Source organism: Nannospalax galili, unplaced genomic scaffold (assembly GCF_000622305.1).
Source record: "Nannospalax galili isolate Female #2095 unplaced genomic scaffold, S.galili_v1.0 scaffold342, whole genome shotgun sequence".
Taxonomy (NCBI): Eukaryota; Metazoa; Chordata; class Mammalia; order Rodentia; family Spalacidae; genus Nannospalax; species Nannospalax galili.
This window is the reverse complement of record NW_008349359.1, coordinates 1,131,515-1,154,257: the sequence shown is the minus strand read 5'-3', so window position 1 is coordinate 1,154,257 and position 22,743 is coordinate 1,131,515. Positions and strand designations below refer to the sequence as shown.

Here is a 22,743-nt window from a genome sequence, read left to right as displayed (position 1 = left end):
CATGTACCACACTGCCTGACTCAGAATTTCTTTTCTAATACGAAAGCAGGATTTAAAAGATGAAAAAAATTTTAAGGGTAATTAAGGGGCTGGAGAGATGGCCTTGCAGTTAAGAGCACTGGATGCTCTTGCAGAAGACCCAGGTTTGAATCTCAGCACTTACATGGTGGCAAACAACTGTCTGTAACTCCAAGGGGATCCTATGCCCTCTTCTGTCTTCTTCAGGCATTGCATGACACAGGTGCACTTACATACATGCAAGCAATAACACTCAAACACATGAAACAGATAAAAAAATGGCCACCATATAACTAGCAGTGCAAGGAACAATTTGAATGCTTTGCTTACATCTACCAAGTTACTGTAGATCTTAGGCTGTAGGTCTTGGTTTAAGAAAATGACATTCCCAGGCATCACCAGGTCAGGGATCCTCACCAAATATTTGTCAGTCTCACAGGCTCAGCCTTTCCACACCCACCTCATCATCACTGTCCGACGTCTCTGAGTCTGACGAGGCTGCAGGCTGACTCATAGGAGGCTCCTTCTCCTCAGAGTCACTGCGCTTCCGCTTTGCCAGGGACAAGAGCTCCTAATTGGGCAGAAATAGTCACATCAGTTTTACTCAAAAGAGAAAGAATAACAAAATGCCCACCCTCCTGGATCTCTTCTACATGCCCGTGCTCCCATCTGAAGTACATAATGATAGGACTTAATACATGAAGAGAAGACAGAATACCAGTATTCACAGGTGCAAAAATTAGCTTCAAAAATCTGTCCACTCCTTCAGGGGAAATAAAATAAATAGGAACTGGAACTGAAAGCTACCTTCAAATTGTCACTGATATCTCTATGGAAGTATTGATCATTAGTATGGAATGATAAGAGCTATGCTTCAAGGTAATTTGCTCATCTTTAAATGGCATACAGTCAATACTCTAAGGATCTTTTACTGTATTTAATAGTAAAATTAGCATTTGAAGCTATTCTAATAAGCTTACAAACTGTAAGTTTCTGAGGTCATTCTAATTTTGAATACTTAAACCAGAAAAAAAGGAGGTATATTTCTGACGTATAATCCAGAGTCTACATTTAAATATAAAATGTCCTGACCAGAATCCTAGTTTGACAATCCCAACATTTCCATCCCAGACTATCTTGGTGATTTAAATGAGATCAAAGGGTAAAGATCTGTCCTGTCACATGGTTCTTTTCCATTACTTCTCCCATACTTCAGTTACTCAAACACAAACAGAGGGTCACTTGCTCTGCTCTATGCAATAATACCACCAGCTGACAATCAGGCTGTTCTGGCTGGGTGTCCGGAACTTTTCTGAGTATTTGACATTTATGCTTCACAAATTCACAATAAGCATTGTTATCATCCCCATTTAAAGATCAAGAAGCTGGGGCTGGAGAGATGGCTCAGATGGTTAAGAGCACTGAGTGCTCTTGCAGAGGACCCAGGTTCGATTCCCAGCACCCACATGGTGGCTACGAACCATCCTTAATTTCAGTTCCAGGGGAATCCAAAGCCCTCCACAGCATTGCATGACACTGGTGCACTCACATACATGCAGGCAACATATTCATATACATAAAAATAAATATAATAAATAAAATAGTAAATAAATAAATAAATAAATAAATAAGGATCAAGAAGCCATCTGGAGAGCTGGTGAAATGGCTCAGTGCTTGCTGTACAAGCCTGACAACATGAGTTGTCCCCAGAACCCATGTAAAGGTGGAAGGAGAGAACAAAGTAAAGGTGGAAGGAGAGAACAGACTCCACAAAGTTGTCTTCTGACTTCTACATGTGTATCATGGAACATGTGTTCCCAAACAAGCATCATACATACACATAATAATTTTTTACAGCAGCATGTGGAAGAAGAGAGGTTAAATAATTTTCTCAAGCTGTGTAACTTAACCTAGTAACACAGCCCATACATGAGAGAACCAGGATTTGAACTCAGGCAGCAGAATCCTGGCTCCTAATTTAGTCATGATTTACTAGTCTAAAACATTTCCTCTTGTGCCAAAAAACAGAAGGTACCGCTAATCAATACTGGTGGTAGTACTCCTTGATGATGGTGATGCTATGCAATGAGAAGTGAAATGCCAAGACAGACTTAAAATAATAGACTGCTACCAACTGTCTGTTTTCTTCTGCCAGTCTCTTTCTATTTTAGGAGTACCCTCCTTCCTTGGCCAGAATAAGCAAATGACCTTCTCAGATTAAACAGCTGGCACGCTTTCTTCTTCATAAGCCGCCATGAGCTGTTACCCTTCTCATTTTATTGAAGGACTAGCACACCAGCTTCCTGAAAAGGCTGTAAATCATACGAACATTCTTCCTTCACACCAGAACAGTAACTCCCATTGACCAAATGTGCAGTACACCAATATTTACACTTGCAGTTTTTAAAAAACCCAAGGTATTATTTACATAGAGTGTATTTTTTTTTTAAACTCTTCTATGGGTTTGGCAAATACATACATTCTAAAACTGCCCAAATCAATCACTACCACCCCTGTACTTCATCTGATCCACGTGAAAACCTTCACTATTATCTTGATATTTCATTAGGAGAATGTAGTGTAGGGTACAACCATGACATCAAATTCAAGCTGAACCAAAGATGTGCTTAAACTACTACAGATGCACGTGGAGAAGCCCTACCTAGCTTCCACAGTAGTTTCATTAGCACTGCTAAAAACCCACCATTTAAACTGGAGAGCCTAAACTATAACCCAAAATAAAGAGGTGGGACTAGCAGCATATGCCTCTAATCCCAGGCACTGGGGAGGTTGTGACAGGATTTTAAATTCAAGGACTTCCTGAACTACAGAGAGCGTTCAAGGCCTGTCTAAGAAATTTGGTAAGACCCTTTCTCAAAATAAAACAGAGGGACCAGAGAGATGGTTCTGTGGTTAAGAGCACTGGCTGCTCTTGCAGAGGACCTGGGTTCGATTCCCAACACCCACATGATGGCTAATGACTGTCTATAACTCCAGTTCTAGGGGAATCTGACACCCTCTTCTGACCTCTTTGGGCACTGCACAACTCAGGTACACTTAACACACATGTAGGCATTACATACATACACATAAAAATAAACAAATAAATAAATAAAACATAGAAAAAAGGGTTGGAACTATATATAGCTCAGTAGTACAGCATTTGTCTCACATGTACAAAGTCTTATGTATAATTCCTATTATTTAATAAAACAAAAATCAGAGAGAATAAAAGCTCACACATATAAAATTCATGAGACTTTATAACTAGCATGCTAAGTTATTTTCACTTAACTCTACAAACATAATGTCTACCAGTTAGGACCAAACATCCCAGTTTTCCCAGGACTATCCTGGGTTTAGCACTGAAAACTGGAATGGATGCTCATCTTGCTACCAGTACTCATTATGTTCCAAGTACTGGGTAGATAGTAACAGAGAAAAGACACATTAAGTCCTGGACCTCAAAAGCAGGAGACAGCCAAGAAAATAGAGAATCAAGAACAGACAATGCCAAGTGCTAAGAAGGAAATTAATCAAGAGAACCATGGGCCTGTCTGTAGCAGGTAGAGTAGGAGATGCTGACATTAGAAACTTCCAGAGAGGAAAGAAGGGTATATGGGCTCTGGACAGTGACCTCTGGGACAGCTGAGACCCTGAAGCCAATAACAGTGTGGCTTTGTGAAAGAACTCAAAGAGAAACTGTAACTGATGCTTAGAAAGCAAGGAGAAGAATGAAATGAGGTGGGTCAGATAAGAAGAAACTATATCAGGGCTGGAGAGATGGCTCAGGGGTTAAAAGCACTGGATGCTCTTGCAGAAGACCCAGGTTCAGACCCTAGCACCCACACAGCAGCTAATAACCATCCATAATTCCAGTTCCAGGGGATTGAGTGCCCTTTTGTGGCCTCCAAAGGCATTGCACACATGGGTGCATTTACATACATGTGGGTAAAACACTCATACAAATAAATGAAAAATCAATCACAGGTTTGCAAAGCAGTCAGGAGTAGGAATTTTGTTGGAAGGCAGTGGGAAACCATCAACTGGTTTAAGCAGAGAGGCAACTTTAGCCACGGAAGATTATCAAAAGAGTACTTGGGACTAGAGGGGCCAGAGAAGGGCATAGGAGCCAGTCAGAGGATCACACTACAGTGTAGGCAGAGTAGATAGTGGCCTGACAAAGTAAGCAGCTGCAGGGATGAAGAGGACTTGGAGGACTCGAGAGGTACTAAGAAAAGAATAATAATCCACAATAATTCTGCAGAGGAACGTGATTCAAACAGTAGACACTGGTTATTTATTAAGAAGGAAGGGAAAGTGAGGTATGGTAAAGCACATCTATAATCTCAACACTTGGATGGAAGACTCTAAGCTCAAAGCCAGCCTGGGCTACATAGCAAGTGAGATTCTTTCTGAAAACAAAATAAAACAAAGCTGAGTGTAATGACTTAGTTCTGTAATCTCAGCACCTGGGAAGCCGAGGTAGGAGGACTGCTATTGATTTTGAGGCTATACAGAATGAGTTCAAGGTCAGTCTGGGCTAGAGTGAGACCTTGCCTCAAAAAGCAAGCAAGCAAACACAAAAGAGTTACAAGGAAGCCACTATGAGTATGTATGCTTATGGAAAAGGGAGGTATTTGTATATTAGAACTATTTCAACAAACACTATTTTCTGATTCTGTCATTTGTTTCTGTCCCCCTCTAGAACTGAAGACCAGACTCAGGACTCTATCACTGAGCTAATTCCCCAACCCCATATGTACTATTTTTAATAATTATAAAATGAAACAAATCAAAACATACAAAAACCTTCCTCAAGAGTTGGAGGTATACAGGGCTAGAAAGATGGCTCACCAAGGTAAAGGTGCTTGTCATCAAGTCTGACAACCTGAGTTTTATTGCCAGGCATGGTGGCGCACGCCTTTAATCCCAGCACTTGGGAGGCAGAGGCAGGCAGATATTTGTGAGTTTGAGGTGGGCCTGGCTGGAGTTACAGGCAACTGTGAGATGCCATATGGGAGCTGGAATGGAACTCAGGTTCTCTGAAAAAGCAGCAAGCGCTCTTAACCACTGAGTCATCTCTCTAGCCCCACAGATTTTTATAAAACATTTTAAATATTTTGCCAGGTGTGGTGGTGCACACCTTTAATCCTAGCAGTCGGGAGGCAGAGGCAGGTGGATCTTAGGTGAGTTTGAGGCTATCCTGGTCTATGAGTTCCAGGCCAGCTGGAGCTACAGGGAGACCCTGTCTCAAAAAGACAAAAATAGAAAAAAAGAAATTATTATTCTACATGTATGAGTGTACTGACTGCATGTATGTAAGTACACCCATGTCATGCAATGTGCTTGGAGGGCGGGATATTGGATTCCCTGGAACTGTAGCTATCATGGTCATTAGCAGCCATGTGGGTGCTGGGAAGTGAATCTGGGTCCTATGCAAGAACAGCCAGTGCTTTTAACCACTAACCCAGCTCTCCCACCCCCATAAAACATTTTTATTACATTTATTCGTGTGTATGGGATCACATGCCATGGCATGTGTTTCAAAGTCAGAGAACAACCTTCAGGAGTCAGTTATCTCCTTCTACCATGTGGGTCCCAGGGCTCAAACTGAGGTCTTTAGGCTTGGTAGCAGGTGCTTTTACCTGCTGAACCATTTAGTCAGCGTGCTCTTTGTTTTTTTGAGACAAGGTCTCACTATGTAGCCCAGGCTAGCTTCAAACTCAAGCTCCTCCTTCCCCAGAGAGCTGAGATTACAGGCATGTATACCACAATGCCCAGTGCTACCTCCTCTTCTTACCTCAACACTCAATCACTCTTTAAGTTCTCTCAGTTCTATATCCTGAATACATCAAGTGGATTCTGCTGCTTGTCATCTCTGTAACTACCACAGCAATCCAAGTGGCACTTCATTCAATAAGCATCAACAAGGTGTTCTAGGTGTCAGGGATACTGCAGTGAACAATACCTTTGACCTCCTGGAGCTTCTACTCTAGGAAACATGTTCTCCACTGTGTCTCACCTGGACTCCTCCATGTTATACCCCACAAAACAACCTACATGATCTTTTAAAAAGGCAAATTCGGGGGCTGGAGAGATGGTTCAGTGATTAAGAACACTGGCTGCTCTTGCAGAGGACCCAGGTTCCAGTCCCAGCACCCACATGGTGGCTAAACAACCATCTGTGACTCCAGTTTCAGGGGATCTAATGCCCTCTTCTGACCTCCATGGGCATTGCATGACATGGGTGCTCTTACACACATGCAGGCAATACACCCATACACATAAAATTAAAATACTAAAAATTTTTAAACTTCTAAATATATTTTATATTTTTAAACTTCTAAATATATTTTAAAGGCAAAGCTGAAGGCTGGAGAGATGGCTCAGTGGTTAAGAGCACTGACTGCTCTTGCAAAGGACCTGGGATCAATTCCCAGCACCCACATGTCAGCTAAGAACTGCCTGTAACTCCAGTTCCAGGAGATCCAGAGGATTCAACACAATCTTCTGACCTCCATGGGCACTACACGACACAGGTGCACTTACACACATGCACGCAATACAACTCATACACATAAAAATTAAAAATTTTTTAAAAAGCAAATTTGAACAGCTAGGCACAGTGCATTGTGTCTGTAGTCCCAGCTGTTTGGGAAGCTGAGGAAGGAGTATGACTTGAGCCCAGGAGTTTGACGTCAACTTGGACAACATAAGGAGACCCATCTTGTAAGGGAGAGCAGAGGAGCAATTCTGAATTAACTACTCCATCTTAAAAATCTGTAATGAGCTGGGCGTGGTGGTGTATGCCTTTAATCCCAGCACTCAGGAGGCAGAAGCAGGTGGATCTCTGTGAGTTCAAGGGCAGCCTGTTCTACATAGTGAGTTCCAGGCTAGCAAGGGCTACAGGGAGACCCTGCCTCAAAAAGACCAAAAAACAAACAAACAAACAAACAAAACCTGTAATTATTTGCTCCAGAATAAAGGCCAAAATCCTTAACACTGCCAACATGGCCCTGATACTGGCTGATTCTTTTTCCATTTTTCCCCCTATGTTGTTTTTGAAATGGGGACCCTGCTATGTTGCCCATATCTGGAACTCTTGGAGTCAACTGATCCTCTCACCTCAGCCTCCCAAGCAGCTGGGGCTATAGGCACAAACTACTGTCCTGGCTTTAAAGATCTCCCTTTATCTTTCCCTTCCCTTCCCTTTCCCTTTTCATTTTCCCTCTAGCACTGGGGAAACCCAAGGCCTCACACATGCTAAAGAAGTGATCTACAGGGCTGCCCTTGGTGTCACACGCCTTTAATCCCAGCACTTGGGAGGCAGAGGCAGGTGGGTCTCTGTGAGTTCAAGGCCAGCCTGGTCTACACAGTGAGTTCCAGGACAGCCGGGACTACAGGGAGGTAAAAAAAAAAAAAAAAAAAAAAAAAAAAAAGAGAAGTGATCTACTACTAAGCTCTTAGCTGTGTCCATAGGCCCTTTTTTTCCTTTCAGTTTTTGGTTTTCTTGAGACAGTCTCACTATGTAGGTCAGACTGTGATCCTGCTACTTCAGCTGAGAGTAGATAGAACCACAGGCATGCACTACTACATCTAGCTTAAGATTTCTTTGTAACCCCAACTCACAGTAAGGTAAGTTATACCTAATGGCCAATTATACAGCTACATGAAACACAAAATTTTTGAAATAATACTTATCTTTACTATGTACAACATACTTTATGTTTTCTATCCAATTCAATTTCATTTTTGTTTATTTATTGATTGATTCAGTTGGTTTTTGTTTGTTTTTTTGAGACAGAACCTCCCTATAGCCCCAGCTGGCCTGGAACTGGCTATGGAGACTAGACCAGTCTGTACTACATAATGGGATCCTGTCTCAAAAAACAAAACTAGGCACAAAGGGAATCTACCCTTGCAGTTTCAATGGAGATTCATTCTGGGCTTCTTTCCATTTCATGAGGGTACTCAGTCTTTCCTGTCTCATTTCTTTTGTACATGCTGGTCCCTCAAAAGAGAAACACACGGGGATGGAGAGATGGCTCAGTGGTTAGGAACACTGACTCTTCTTGCAGAAGACCCAAGTTCGAATCCCAGCACCCACATGGCAGCTAACAACTGTCTGTCACTCCAGTTCCAGGGGATCTGACAGTCTCTTGTCCTCATTGGGCATTGTACAACATGGGTACACTTACCTACATGCAGGCAATACACATATACACATAAAATAAAAATAATAAAATTTTTTAAAAAAGGAACACACAATGCTCCCCGCTTTACTCGTCCATTTCCTAATCTCCTTTTCCTTACCGCCTGTTCCAGGTCTCAGTTTAAATGCCATTCTCATCAGGCTACCATGGTGCTACCAGGCTAGCACAGGGCCATCAGGCTAGTACAGTGCCCGGGCATAAGCTCAATGTATCTGCCGTTCCTTCATAACCTGCAGCACAATTTTAAGAAAATGACTCTGAGTATCCAACACATATGCTCACAGATAACAATCTTTACCCTTGAGGGAACAATAAATACACCAAGAGAACCTATGCCTAAAATGGGTTTTGACAAGCAAGATATGGATCAGCAGTTAAGTGCCCTTGCCACCAAGCCTAATAACCTGAGTTTGAGCCCCAGATCCCCAGAACCCAGACCATGGAAAGAGAGAACCACTTCCTAAGTTAGCCCTTGATCTCCACATATGCCCCCACAACACACACACACAGTATCATTCAAAGGGAGGGAGGGAAGGGAAGTCTCAATAAAAAGCTTGACAAATGGCTGGGTATACAGCTCAGTGACAAAGTATGTACTTAGCATATATGAGGTCCTGGGTTCAATCCCAGTAGCGGCAAGGAAAAAACAAACAAACACCTCATCAATTTAAATCATTTCAGAGATTGAATCAAGCTAGCAGCTTTGCCATTTTTTAAATTATTTTATGTGTATGAGTGTATTGCCCGCATATATGTAAGTACACCTATGTTATACAATGCCCAAGGAGGTCAGAAGAGGGCATAGGACCCCCCCTGGAACTGGAGTTACAGACAGTTGCTAGCCACCATGTGGGTGCTGAGATTCAAACCCAGGTCTTCTGCAAGAGCAGTCAATGCTCTTAACCACCAAATCATCTCTCCAGCCCCAGCTTTGTCATTTTTTATATCCTTGTCCTGCTCTTGTGGTAGTATGCTGTCCTTGACTACTCATAGTGCCTTACCAAAAAAGAACTTACACACAAGCGGTGGTCTCAATCATGAACATAAATCATAATTATCTGGTTTGTACCTGTTACAAATACAGAATCCAAGGTTCTATTCTCTGAGGGTCTGATTTAGTAGCCCTGAGGTAGGAGCTGTCCCTCAAACTCCCAACCTATTTTACTTTACTTTATTATGTGACCCTTTTCAAGTTGGTATATACACATTATACATAGTGTTGAGTTTCATACCAAACTACATTTTAAATACTTAACCCATGTGACTTTTGTCACAGGGATCCTTCTCCCAGCCACCAGGAAAACCAGCCAGAGAACGTTCTCATCTCACCTTCAGTAAGGACTAAGCTGGAGATACTACAGTTAATTCTGACATAATGATTTAGGTTCCCACCTTGAAAACTCAGGGACAAAAACCTCCTTACTAACTGAGCACCACTCACCTATTAGACACTTGGAGACTGCCATGGTTTGCTCTTTCACAAGGATTATACACTAAACAGCAAGTCCAATGTTAAGCCTCCAATGAACACTCAGCATTGGCTGGAGCAGCCCAACAAGACAACTTGGTTAAGAAAGGTCCAGGATGCTCTGGTTGTGTTTTGTGTCTTATGATCCTAAAATCAGACTGACTATAAATTTCTGCTAAAGACCTCTGGTAGAAACATCTAGAAGACAAAGATCTTTCTCTTTGATTCCTCTAAGAGCCCAGCACAGTGCTGAACAGAAAAACAGAAGGCATTGGTGCCCCTGTTAGGATGTAGAAGGAAAGGGACTTTTGATCTAGTTCCCATCTGATAACAATGTCAACAAGTACCTGAAGGGAATTCTGAGGAAAATCATTAAGGGCAGAATAATTTGCAGTTTAGTTCATTCTCTTTAGAACAAATGTTGAGAGGGCTTGACCCAGCCCCCTAAATAATATTTTTAGTTGATTTTCTAATTTCCTTTATTTACTGTACTTCATTCACATGAATTCTAGCAACATGGAAATTGGTCATGAAATATTATTCATTCCCAAGCTGGGTGTGGTGGCTCATGCCTATGATCCCAGCACTCTGGAGACTGAGGCAGAAGGACTGCAAGTTCAAGCCCAGCATTGACTACACAGCAAGATCCTATCTCAACAAAACAAAACCAAAACAAATAGATAAATTTAAAAAATCCACAGCATTCTCATTTTGCAACATGAAAAACTGAAAACTTGCTATTAGTAGAAATAGTATATGTGTATATTTGCATTAAATTCCAATTCTAGTACTTACCAGTTGTGTGAGTTACTTCTTCAATCTCATTTTCCTTATATGTAAATGGGAAAAATAAGTTCAACTTCACCATGATTTGAAAATATGACCATGTAAATAGAGTACTTAAGGTATCTAGTTTACTACAGGTACAATGTAAATAGTGGCTGATGTTACCTGAAGCATCTACACTCTAAATATCAGAAAACAAGGTAATCTTCCTACCAGTCTAAATGTCTTATCAGTGAAATTTTTACAGTCAAAAATACATTTTTTGGTATATTTTAGGAGCCTTTCAATGAGAACACCTTCAATTTATTCACTCAATTCCTATTCTTTATTTTTTTAAATATTCTATTATTTTATGTGTATGAGTGTATTACCTGCATATGTGTAAGTGCAATCAATGCCTGCAAAGGTCAGAAGGTGTTGGATCCCCTTGAACTGGAGTTATGGACCATTGTTAGCTGCCATGTAGGTGCTGGGAATCGAATCCGGGTCCTCTACAAGAGCAGTCAGTGCTCTTAACCACTGAGCCATCTCTCCAGCCCCTCAACACCTATTCTTAAATAAGGTTTCTATCCTTGGAGAGTCCTACGCAGGCCCTATTAATTTCCCATTTCTCTACAACTATTTTTAAAAGTCTTCTTTTCTAAGTTAGTTGTAGTGGCTCATGCCTAAAATCCCAGAAGTCAAGAAGTCAAGGCAGAAGGATTGGCTTAGGTTCAATGCCAGCGTGGGGGTACAGAATGAGTTCAAGGCCAGCCTATGTTATAGTCAGACTAGGTTAGTATGAGATTCTGTCTCAATAGAAAAAAAAATGGGGGAGGGGGTAGGGCTGGGAGCCTGGAGAGATGGCTCAGTAGTTAGAACACTTGCTGCTCTTTTAGAGGACACAAGTTTAGTTCCCAGTACCCACACTGGGTGGCTCACAACCACTTGTAACTCCAGTCTCAGAAAATCCAACACCCGCTGGCCTCTGTATGCATCTGCACCCATGTGTACATACCCACAATCAGACATGCATCTACATATAATTTAAAATAATAAAAATAGGCCGGATGTGGTGGCGCACGCCTTTAATCTCAGCACCCGGGAGGCAGAGGCAGGTAGATCTCTGTGAGTTCAAGGCCAGCCTGGTCTCCATAGAGAATCCAGGACAGCTGGGGCTACAGGGAGACCCTGTCTCAAAAAGACCAAAAAAAATTAAAAATAAAAAAATAAAAATAAAAATAAATCTAGCCGGGTGTGGTGGCACACACCTTTAATCCCAGCACTTGGGAGGCAGAGGCAAACGAATCTCTGTGAGGCCATCTACATAGTGAGTTCAAGGACAGCTGGGGCTACAGGGAGACCCTGTCTCAAAAAGACCAAAAATAAATAAATAAATAAATAAATCTTAAAAAAAGACAAAAAAGGGTTTTTTTTTTCTTTAAAACCTTACCAGTCATTCCCTCTTAAATGTCCTCTCTTTTCAAGCCCTAATTAGTCCTGAGAGCTCTGGCCTACTACTAAGGACTCCCATCCAAGGAGGCTTTCACACAAAAACTTCGAAGTTTGCAAATGTTTGCACCAACATTATTACAAACATTTGGTCCATGCTATTGCCCAATTAAATACACAAGGCTGATGTGGTATCTAGATTTTACAATGAAAAACAAAGATACGTGGCTAGAAAAGAACATAAACCCAGTCTAGATTCAGTTTTTCAGATTCCATGTTTAGTAATCTCTCTACTCAATTTATAAAACTGTTTCTTGTATATAACTGTTCCTTTATATTATTCATGAAACATGGAGAAAAACCATTTTTGTATATCCTGATATTAAAGTATTGCTACAAAGAGCAGCTTCCTCCCTACAGTTACTTTCTAGAGTACAGGAACAATTCAGTTACTCTAAAACACTAAGCCCAAAAGCTACTTTCAATACTTCCTGTCCAATCTTCAAGTAAAAAAGAATTCTGGGTGGCTGCATGACAAGGGCTAAGAGCCTGGGCCACAAGCTCTCCATGCTGTCCTACAGTTCATAACTTTCAGCATGTGCTCTCTCTTCTCCCAAGGGTGTTTTCCTCAGTCTGACATCCAAATGGGAACAAATCTCAACCACAAACGACCCTTGTCTCCAAAGAGACTCGTGTCCACAGCTAAGTCTTCCTCCTCAAGCACCGCAGAAGCTCTCCGGACATTGATTAGTGTTCCTCCTATCTTCATATTCCTTGTCTGAAAAACTTCATCTTCCTGAGTCCATACCTTCTAGACCCTCCCTCCCACCGCCCCACACTCACCCTTGCACCGCCTCCAAAAATCTCCCAGCCTCGGGGGTTGGCGGGCGATACTTCCTATCTCTCCAGGCCTGGATCGCCTGTCCTGCAGTCTGACGCCCCGATCCGGCCCCAGCACACTGCAGCCCCCTTCAGTACCCCAAAGCTGGAGGCCCATCAGCCGGATCCCTGCCCCGCCTCCCCGCCCAAGGCGCCAAGTCCTCGGAGCTCCATCTCCAGGCCCGGGCCGGACTCAGAGGGCCCCGGGCACCGCAGAAAGGTCAGGAAGGGGGCTGCAGCCGCGGTCAGGACACCAGGTGAGCCAGGCGCTCGGGCCAGGTGGCTCCGAGCGCGGCCAACTCCCGGTTCCCGTGACCGGGATTCAGCCCTCCAGCTCTGCCGGCCCGCGCCTCCGCGGCCTGCCCTCACCTGATCCAGGTTCTCGTCGCTGCCGCTGTCCTCCGTATCCGAGTCGATCACCACGCGGCCTTTCCGTTTCTTGACCATGGTGGTCCCCCGGCTCCCACGCCGGACGTCGCCCGGACGCCTCTCTTGCCCGCCTGCCAGTGGGACCGCCGCCACCGCCGCCGCAGCCGCCGCTCGACCCACACAAAGGCGACCGCGCATGCGCGCTCCGCTCCGCCCCTGGCCCCGCCCCCCGCTTGGCGCACGCCGTTCGCCGGAGCCTGGCTCCCCGCCCCACCTCACCCCGGACGCAGCGCGAGGGGCAGGGCCTCGTGCCTCCAGGTTCCGGGCTGAGTCTGGGGCGTCCCTTCGGCTGTTGTGTCGGAAGCCTTGACTGTGTGGTTGCGAGACTCCCAGGGGTCCCTACATGTCCGTGGTTGGAGCCGCAGGCCTGGGTTCCCTCTGAAGAAGCTCCCACGTCTCCAGCCTTGTAAGGCGCCTTAGGGGCCATCCCCGGCGGAAGATAGTCCGTGCTAAGGCACGGGTTGAGGCTTGGAACCTGCCTACCTGGCCTGGACCGGAAGAGTGGGGAAGAGGGTTCCAAGCAACAACTGTAGGCAAAGGTCCAGAGATAATAAAGTTGAGTTCAGGGAACTGAAATCCCGTTATGGGGAAACAGCAGGTGCCGAGGGTGTGGGATGAGCTGAGAGACGCAGCCGGGAAGGATGCGATAGCCCAATCAGATATATTTACGAGTTTCAAGCCCGCTTGGGTTGTCGCCTATCTTCTTGGTTAGGGGACGATGGTGTCTTCAGCACTGAAACATGCAGTGGAAATGGAGGGAAGTGGATGGATTCTGGTTATTTGCAAGGTCGAAGTTTTAGGATTTGAGGTTAGTTGACTGGAGAAAGGTCCCAGATTCTGGTTTAGGAAGCTGTAGGCAAGTGAACCCTTACCATAAGAAAATACAAGTGTGGTGGCACACGCCTTAAATCCCAGAGGCAAGCAGATTTCTGTGAGAGCGAGGCCGGTCTGGCTACATAGCCTGTTTAGGCAAGCTGGGACTACTGGGTACCCGGAGACCCTGTCTCCAAAAACCAAACAAAACAAAGATTAAAAAACAAAACGGGAGAAGAAAGTTTGGAGAGATGTAGGAAATAAGTTTTATGTCTGTTGAATTTGAAGTCATCTGCTAAAAAGTTCAACATCAGAAATGAATAATGAATTTTTAGTAGGATTTGTAGTATAAGTTAGAGATAATAAACATAATTTGAAACTGTTTTCAAATCTTTTTAGAGCCCATTAGTGCATTCATTCTGTAGTGAATTTGGGGATTCAAATCTTTAAGCAGGGTGTAAAATTTCTGCTCTCTAGCTTTCTAGTCCACTTTTCCTCTACAAGTTTTATTTCTCTACAAACAGTACACATCACAGATACTAATCCAGCTACTTAGGAGAGGAGGTTAAGGCAGGAAGCCCACAAACAAATTCAAGTCCTGCCTAGGTCTACATAGTGAGCAAAGTCATCCAGAGCAACTTACTAAGACCTTGTCTCTTAAAAAAAAAAATTATAAAGGGCTGGGGGTGTAACAGCGTTAGAGTATGTTCAGTTCCCTGTATTAAAACCAACAACAGGAGCTGGAGAGATGGCTTAGCTATTGAGAGCATTTGCTGCTCTTTTATGTTTATTTATTTATTACTATTACTGGTTTGAAGGCAGGGTCTCCCTGTAGCTTCAGCTGGCCTGGAACTAGGTATGAAGACCAGGCTGGCCTTGAACTCACAGAAATCCACCTGCCTCTACCTCTCCAGTGCTGGGATGGAGTGCCCCACCATGCCTGGCACTTGCTGCTCTTTTAAAAAAAAAATATATTTTTTTCAAATTTATTTAGAATTTCATACATGCTTATAAGGTGTTTTGATCAAATCCATGCCCACTCCTTCCCCTCCAACTCCTCCCATATCTCCCCATGACTTTTTTCTGTCAACTTCTTGTACTTTTTTTTTTTTTTTAAATGGGGCTTTTTGCTACTCTCATTTCCCCGCCCCCAGAGGTAACCCTAAAATCTTTTAGGGATTAGATAAAAGCTCCCAAATACTAGATATGGTTCCAAGCAACAACCATAGGCAAAGGTCCAGAGATAATAAAATTGAGTTTAGGGAACTGAAATTCCATTGTGGGGAAACAGCAGGTATCAAGGGTGTGGGGATGAGCTGAGAGACACCACCAGGAAGGATGCAGTAGCCCAATCATTTTGACATTTGGCCTTTAGAACAGAGTATGTTGCTAAGAGGCCCCAAAATATTTTGACTTTTAGCCAAGAAACTGGCTACTTTTCTTTGGGGTCTTTTTACCCAACTGCCTAGCCAATTCCTACTTCCTATTCTTATCACACCATCCTCTGAAGAGGTTACCCAAAATGCCGATAGGGAATCGGGATGCAGACCACTCTGGCTTCTTCCATGCTGAACAGGGATGCCCTTCAGTGGGTCTATCTAAAAGATTCCCAAATTGCATAACTCTTATCTGTAGGGAGAAAAGAATGTCCTTGATTGGTGAATAGGGGATGTGAAGGAGAAGTAAAGGCCAGAGTAGTTAGCATTACAAGTTCTAGACAAGGAACCAGAGAAAAGTCAGAACAGGGCAAATTTCAAATGTTCATATCAGAGTCCATTGGGATTTCTTGACAAGAGCTTTCAAAATCATCTCTCTATTGGGTTCCTCCTCATTTTTCTTTCGTCTACCAAGGCTGGACTCGAGAGTGATGAACTCAGGATTTGTTTTAGCTGTTGGAGTGGCTAGAATCAGTGTCAGTTCCCTCTCAAGGCTTTTAATTTGTGTGTGTGTGTGTGTGTGTGTGTGTGCGCGCGCGCGCGCGCGCGCGCGCTCGCGCCTTGGCACATGTGGAAGTTAGAGGACAACTTGCCAGAGTTGATTCTCTTTTCACCTTGTGGGACCTGGTGATGGAACTCAGGCTTGGTAGACAGCACCTTTACCTGCTGAGCCATCTTAGCTGCTGGCTCTCGCAGCTCTTCAGAGGACCCAGATTCGGTTCCCAGCATCCCAGTGGAGGGTAACCATCTGTAACTCTAGTTCCAGGAGATCCAACACCCTCTTCTGGCCTCTGTGGGTTTGCATGGTGCACTTACATATATGCAGGCAAAACACTCAAATATTTTTAGTTAAAAATAAATAGCTAAGTATAGTGGTTTATGCCTATAACCCAGCACCCAGGAGGCAGAAGTAGGTGGATCTCTGTACATTCGAGGCAGCCTGGTCTACATCATGAATTTCAAAAGAGAGCTATGTAGGGAGACCATATCTAGAAAAACAAAAATACTGTGAGAACCCATTTTTATGCAAGATTACAAGCCAGAGGACAAAAGAAGTGTGCTCCTCTCCCTCTCTCCTCTCTGTCTGCATCTCTCTCCTTCTGTCTCTGTCTCTGTCTCTGTCTCTTTCTCCCTCTCTCCTCTCTTCTCCTGCTCTCTCTCTCTCTCTCTCTCTCTCTCTCTCTCTCTCTCTCTCTGTAAGCTGCAAGGGATCAAACAAAAGCCTTTTTTTTGTTTGTTTTTTGGAAAGGGTGTTTTGAGACAGGGTTTCATGTAGTCCAGTCTGGCTTGAACTACCTGCTCTTGAGTGCTTGGATTACAAAATAGAAAATTAGGGCTGGAGAGATGGCTTAGTGGTTAGGAGCACTGGCTGCTCTTGCAGAGGACCTAAGTTTGATTCTTAGCACCAACAACCAACTGTAACTCCAGTTCCAAGGGACGCCTTCTTCTGACCTCCTCAGGCATGATACAGGTGCACTTAAACACATACAGGCAATACACTCATACACATAAAAAAAATAAGATTAAAAAAATATTTATGTATATGTATGTATTGTCTGCATGTAGATAAGTGCACCCGTGTCATGCAATGCCCTTGGAGGACAGAAGAGGCTGTCGGATCCCCTGGGACTGGAGTTACAGACAGTTGTTAGCTGCCATGTGGGTGCTGGGCTTCAAACCCGGGTGTTCTGCAAGAACAGCCAGTGTTCTTAACAACTGAGCTATCTCTACATCCCCAAAATAAGATATTTTTAAAAACAAGATAGAAAATTATTACTGTATATTGTTTGAGAAAGTAAAAATAAAAAACAAGAAATTATATTTTAGAGTTTGCTAGGCGTGGTGGTTTCGACCTTTAATCCCAGCACTCAGGAGGCAGAGGCAGGCAGATCTCTTGAGTTCGAGGCCAGCCTGGTCTCCATGGTGAGTCCAGGACAGCTGGGGCTACAAGGGAGACCCTGTGTCAAAAAGACCAAAAAATAAATGAATAAATTATATTTTAGGAAAAAGCTAAAAAAAAATTAGAAAATGACAAACTATGGGCTCTTAACCAAAAAGTTTGTATTCAATTCCTTTTGGTTTTTTATTTTTAAATATTTTTATTTTATGTGTATGCGTGTATTGCCTGCATGTAGGTAAGTGCACCTGTGTCATGCAGTGCTTGTGGAGGACAGAAGAGGCTGTTGGATCTCCTGGAACTGGAGTTATGGACAGTTGTTAAGTGCTGTGTGGATGCTGGGATTCGAACCTGGGTCTTCTGCAAAAACAGTCAGTATTCTTAACTGCCGAGCCATCTCTCCAGCCCCCCACTCTTGTTTTTTCAAGACAAGGTCTCATATATCCCAGGGCTGATCTTAAACTGGTTTTGTAGCTAAGGATGACCTTGAGTTTCTGATTGTCCTACCTATAATCTTGAGCTGGGATGTGTCACCACTCCCAGTGCTAGAGACTAAACCCAGGGCTTGGTGCATGCTAGACAACCACTCTTCCAACTGAGCTACATTCTCAGCCCTTTTCTTACAACTACATCTTTAAAAAAAAAAAAAAACTGAGGGGCCAAAATCTTCTATCACTTATCCTTGATTTCTTCTGGTGGTAAGTTGAGGAAGAACATCATTGAATGCCCATCTTCTTTGCTGCTGAATTTGTCCTATCAACTACCTGCATAGTTGTCTATGGTCAGGCTTCCCTTGGCTGTCTCTCTATCCTTCCTATGCATTGTAATAATTGCAGCTTCTGGCAATAAGTGCTTCCACCTCAATGCTTGTTTCAAGGCACAGTCACTCTATTGCATTTGTGACCCTAGTTTTGTAGGAGCCTCTCCTACAGTTAGTCCTGACCCACATAATAGAAACACCTCTAAACCTGTAGTGATGCGAGTATACCTTGTACAAACACATTTTCCCTAAGCTTTGGTAAGTGGTACATCTTCTAAGTGTGTCTGTGGAATGTGATCATTTGATCGATTTTCTTCCTTATATCTTTTACTAATATCCACTCCACATGCACATTTCTCTGAGCTCTTTAATCTGTTTCTCTCTCTCCTCCCCCCCCCTCTCTCGACAGTTCTGGCCTTTTAAAAAGTACATAGTTGTTCTGGGTATGGTGGCAAACACCTGTAGTCCCAGCACTGGGGAGGCAGATTTCTATGAGATGGAGGCCAGACTAGTCTACATAGTGAGTTCCAGGCCAGTTGGGGCTACAGGGAGACCCTGTCTCAAAAATAAAATTTTTTTAATTTAGTGTGTGCGTGTGAGTGTGTGTGTGTGAATCAGAGGATAACTTTCCAGGAATTCTGTGAGGACCTCAAGCTTGCTGGCAGGCACCTTTACTGGCTGAGTCATCTCACCAACCCTTCCATGCTTTTAAGAGCCAGTATAGTAGCAAATCTGCAAATATTGGGATCCTTGGTAGGGTGATAAATATTTTATCTCAGGAGAGAGCTCCCCAGCCAATACACTATCCTTATATAATCCTACAATTTGTTCATCTTAATCAAGTACCCTCAATGCAGTCCTCTGATACTCTTCCCAGATCCTGCTAATTCTTGCAGACCTTTTGGGTGTAATCCTTTCCAGGTTTGATAGGTCTCACAGTGGGTTATATAACAACTTAATTCTAGTTTTTGTTTCATTGATTTTTTTTTTTTTTTTGAGACAGAGTCTTGTTATGTGGTACTGTCTGGTCTGGCAGTAGCTATGTAGCCAAAGCTGACATTTAACTCTGAGTAACTTCCTGCCTTAGCCTGTACTAGAATTATAGGCACGTGCCACAATACCATGCTTAACTCTGTTTTTAAGCGTAGTGGCCAGGAGAGAGGAATGGCAAATTCTGAGGGGTGGAGATAGTACATGCAATCCTGGAAGCGACAAGGCCTCTGTACTAGCTATAAAAAAAAGGTGAGGGGGTTGAGGGCTGGGGATATGACTCAGTGGTAGAGAGCTTCCCTAGCATGTAAAAGACTCTTTGCTCAATTTCCACTATTGGAAGAAAAAAAAGAAAAGAGGGACTCTTCCTGTAAGTGGCCGAGGTGACCTGTGAAAATGGTTCGCTACTCTCTTGACCCAGAAAACCCTACAAAATCATGCAAATCAAGAGGTTCCAATCTTTGTGTTCACTTTAAGAACACATGTGAAACTGCCCAGGCCATCAAGGTTATGCATATCCAAAAAGCCACCAAGTACCTGAAAGATGTCACTTTTTTAATATTTTATTATTTTTATGTGTATGTGTGTATTGCCTGCATGTAGGTAAGTGCACCCGTGTCATACAATGCCTGTGGAGGACAGAAGAGGCTGTCAGAGTCCCTGGAACTGGAGTTATGGACAATTGTTAGCTGCCATGTAGGTGCTGGGATTCGAACACAGGTCTTCTGCAAGAACAGCCAATGTTCTTAACTGCTGAGCCATCTCTCCAGCCCTGAAAGATGTCACTTTAAAGAAGCTGTATGTGCCATTCCGGCGTTACAACGGTGGAGTTGGTAGGTGTGCCCAGGCCAAACAGTGGGGCTGGACACAAGGTCGGTGGCCCAAAAAGAATGCTGAGTTTTTGGTGCACGTGCTTAAAAATGCAGAAAGTAATGCAGAACTTAAGGGTTTAGATGTAGATGCTCTGGTCATTGAGCATATCGAAGTGAACAAATTGCCCAAGATGCACCACAGAACTTACAGAGCTCATGGTCAAATTAACCCATACATGAGCTCTCCCTGCCATATTGAAATGATCCTCACTGAAAAGGAACAAATTGTTCCTAAGCCTGAAGAGGAAGTTGCACAAAAGAAAAAGACATCCCAGAAGAAACTGAAGAAATAAAATGGCATGGGAATAAATTGAGCATAAAATAAAAGCAGATAAAAGTAAAAAAAAAAAAAAAAAAGGAAAGAAAGGGAATAATGGGTGTTAGGCTGTGTGTGAAGGTTTAGAGGGTTCAGGAATTCTTCAAGAGCATTACCAAATACTTCCATCCTACATGTCATGGTCCCATTCTCTCCCAGAGAAGGCCTAGCCTGAGCTAAAACTGATTTGCCTTGCTTAGGGCAAATGTAACCTTTGTGGAGGCCAGGTTACTTCGATGATTACCTCGGCCCTCAGCTTTCCTTGCCCTGTGTATTGAAATGATAGGCATTGAAAAGCCTCTTTGTATGCTATAAATGAGCCCCTCTGACTTTCATTCTTGACTTTCAGTAATAACCACCCAACTCCACTATCCTTTCACTATAGCCCCCGTAGTTTTTTTCCCCCAGTGTCTAATAGAGCCTACCAATTAGTACATTTTCTTCTAACAGCATACTATCCCTATTCATTAACAATGAAGTATTAAAGCATTTCACCGTCGCCTTGTGTCAGGTCTTCATTGAACAGTTGGATGGTAATGAAGTAGCATGGTTTCATTAGATGGTAATAAACTAGCACCCTTTCATTGCCTGTTTTCTCAGACCACACCTAGCAACTGTTGCTCATTGGGTTCGCCAAGAAGCAGGCTCAGATGGCGATTATCATGCAAGATGTTTATTAGAGAGTGCCCTTGAGACTGACAACTATGAAAGGGAGAGAAAGTAGTAGAAATTGAGCTGCAGTGTGGACCTGTCAATCCATCACACAGGCAATGTGAAACTAAAATAGACCATCACTGTTGTCTCATATTGGATGAAAGTAGCTAGGCCTTTATTGCCATCCCTCAGGCATTAGATTTGGGACATCTGGGCAGCATATAACTTTGGGCAAGGGAGTCGCTTCTGAAGCTTAACAAGACCTTGAAGTATCTGAGAGCTAAATGACATCATCTGGGGAGCAAGTCCTTCCTGAACTGAGATATGTATCTCTGTATTCATCCAAAATTTGTGTGCCAGGGGTGGTGGCACATGCCTTTAATCCAAGCACTCAGGAGGCAGATGCAATTGGATCTCTGTGAGTTCAAGGCCAGCTTGGTCTAAATAATTCTAGGCTAGCTGGGGCTACAGGGAGACCATGTCTCAAAAAACAAACAACAAAAAAATAAAATAAAATCAAAATAAGGGCTGGGCGATGACTCAGTGGATCATGTGCTTGCTTCGCTAGCATGAGGACCTGAGTTTAGATCCCTAGCATCCACATAAAAGCTGGGCTCAGTGCCAGTGTCTATAACCCCAGTGCTAGGGAGCAGAAACAGATCCAAGGGGCTCCCTGGCCATCCAGTTTATATTAAATGTGTTCAGTGAGACTCTGTCTCAAAAAATAAGGTTAAGAGTGATAGAAGAAGACATCTGGCATTGACCTCTGGCCTATGCATACACACCAAAATAATAAAATGTGGAAAATGGCTGAGTATATAGTTCAGTGATAGAGTGCTAGCCTAGCATATCCAATAACAAACAAAATCCCCTGAACTCAAAGTTGATGAATTTGTGCACTTCAGAAAGCAGCAAAGACAGGGATATATTATTTAGGATTAGAGTCACTTGTGGATGATGAACTCAATTTAGCAGTGACTTAAATTGAAGAAAAGTTTTTTTATGTATTTAATATATTAAAAAGGAACACTATAAATGCTGTGGTACTAGCCGGGCATGGTGGTGCACGCCTTTAATCCCAGTTCTTGGGAGGCAGAGGCAGGTGGATCTTTGTGAGTTCCAGGCCACCATGGTCTACATAGTGAGTTCCAGGACAGCTGGGGCTACGAGGAGACCCTTTCTCAAAGACCAAAAAAAAAAAAAAAATGCTGTGGTACTGAAAAAGATCCAAAAATTTCAAGAATTTTTATAAACAATTTTGCAATGAAATAAAAACTGTATCTTGATAATACATTAAAGTCCTGTTAAACAAGATTTTAAAATTATAAAATCAGAAAATGTTAACATTAAATTCTTCCCAATGTTCATACACACAAAAAAAACCTGTAGAATATCCATTATAAAATGTGTTCTTGCCAAGCGTGGTGGTGCATGTCTTAATCCCAGCACTTGGGAGGCAGAGGCAGGCAGATCTTTGTGAGTTCAAGACCAGCCTGGTCTACATAGTGAGTTCCAGGACAAAAAGACATGTTCTTTGTGCACATGTTCTGGCACTCTGAAAATGCTACATTTCTAGAATTTGAGTGATAGAGGCAGCACATGAAGGAACGTGAATCTTCTAAGAATATTTGTAATAAAATATTCTACCATTTTATCTGACATCTTCGTTCCTCTAAAAAAAGAGAATTTTCAGTAATACTGTCATTTGAATGTAAAAATATACATGTAGAGATATTTAACTTCCTGAGTGACCAGCCACCACACATCGAATGTGATTT

General features: G+C 43.0%; 2 protein-coding genes across 2 annotated transcripts in view; one reads left to right on the top strand and one right to left on the bottom strand.

The window, feature by feature from the left end:
* The window catches only part of Rtf1 (RTF1 homolog, Paf1/RNA polymerase II complex component), a 58,458-nt gene extending 45,078 nt beyond the window's left edge, over positions 1-13,380 (bottom strand). Inside the window, exons 1-2 of the mRNA XM_008846796.3 lie at positions 13,168-13,380; positions 479-589 (exon numbers count right to left, since the gene is read on the bottom strand). Coding sequence (XP_008845018.1) covers positions 479-589; positions 13,168-13,365 — 309 coding nt within the window. The 5' untranslated portion in view covers positions 13,366-13,380. The remainder of the gene's footprint in view (positions 1-478; positions 590-13,167) is intronic.
* A 6,130-nt stretch (positions 13,381-19,510) lies between these two features.
* Positions 19,511-20,288, top strand: LOC108491482 (60S ribosomal protein L17-like). The gene is made up of 2 exons (XM_017801585.2): positions 19,511-19,659; positions 19,895-20,288. Exons 1-2 carry the CDS (start codon positions 19,520-19,522, stop codon positions 20,286-20,288), a joined length of 534 nt encoding a protein of 177 aa, XP_017657074.1. The 5' UTR covers positions 19,511-19,519.
* Positions 20,289-22,743: the final 2,455 nt, after the last annotated feature.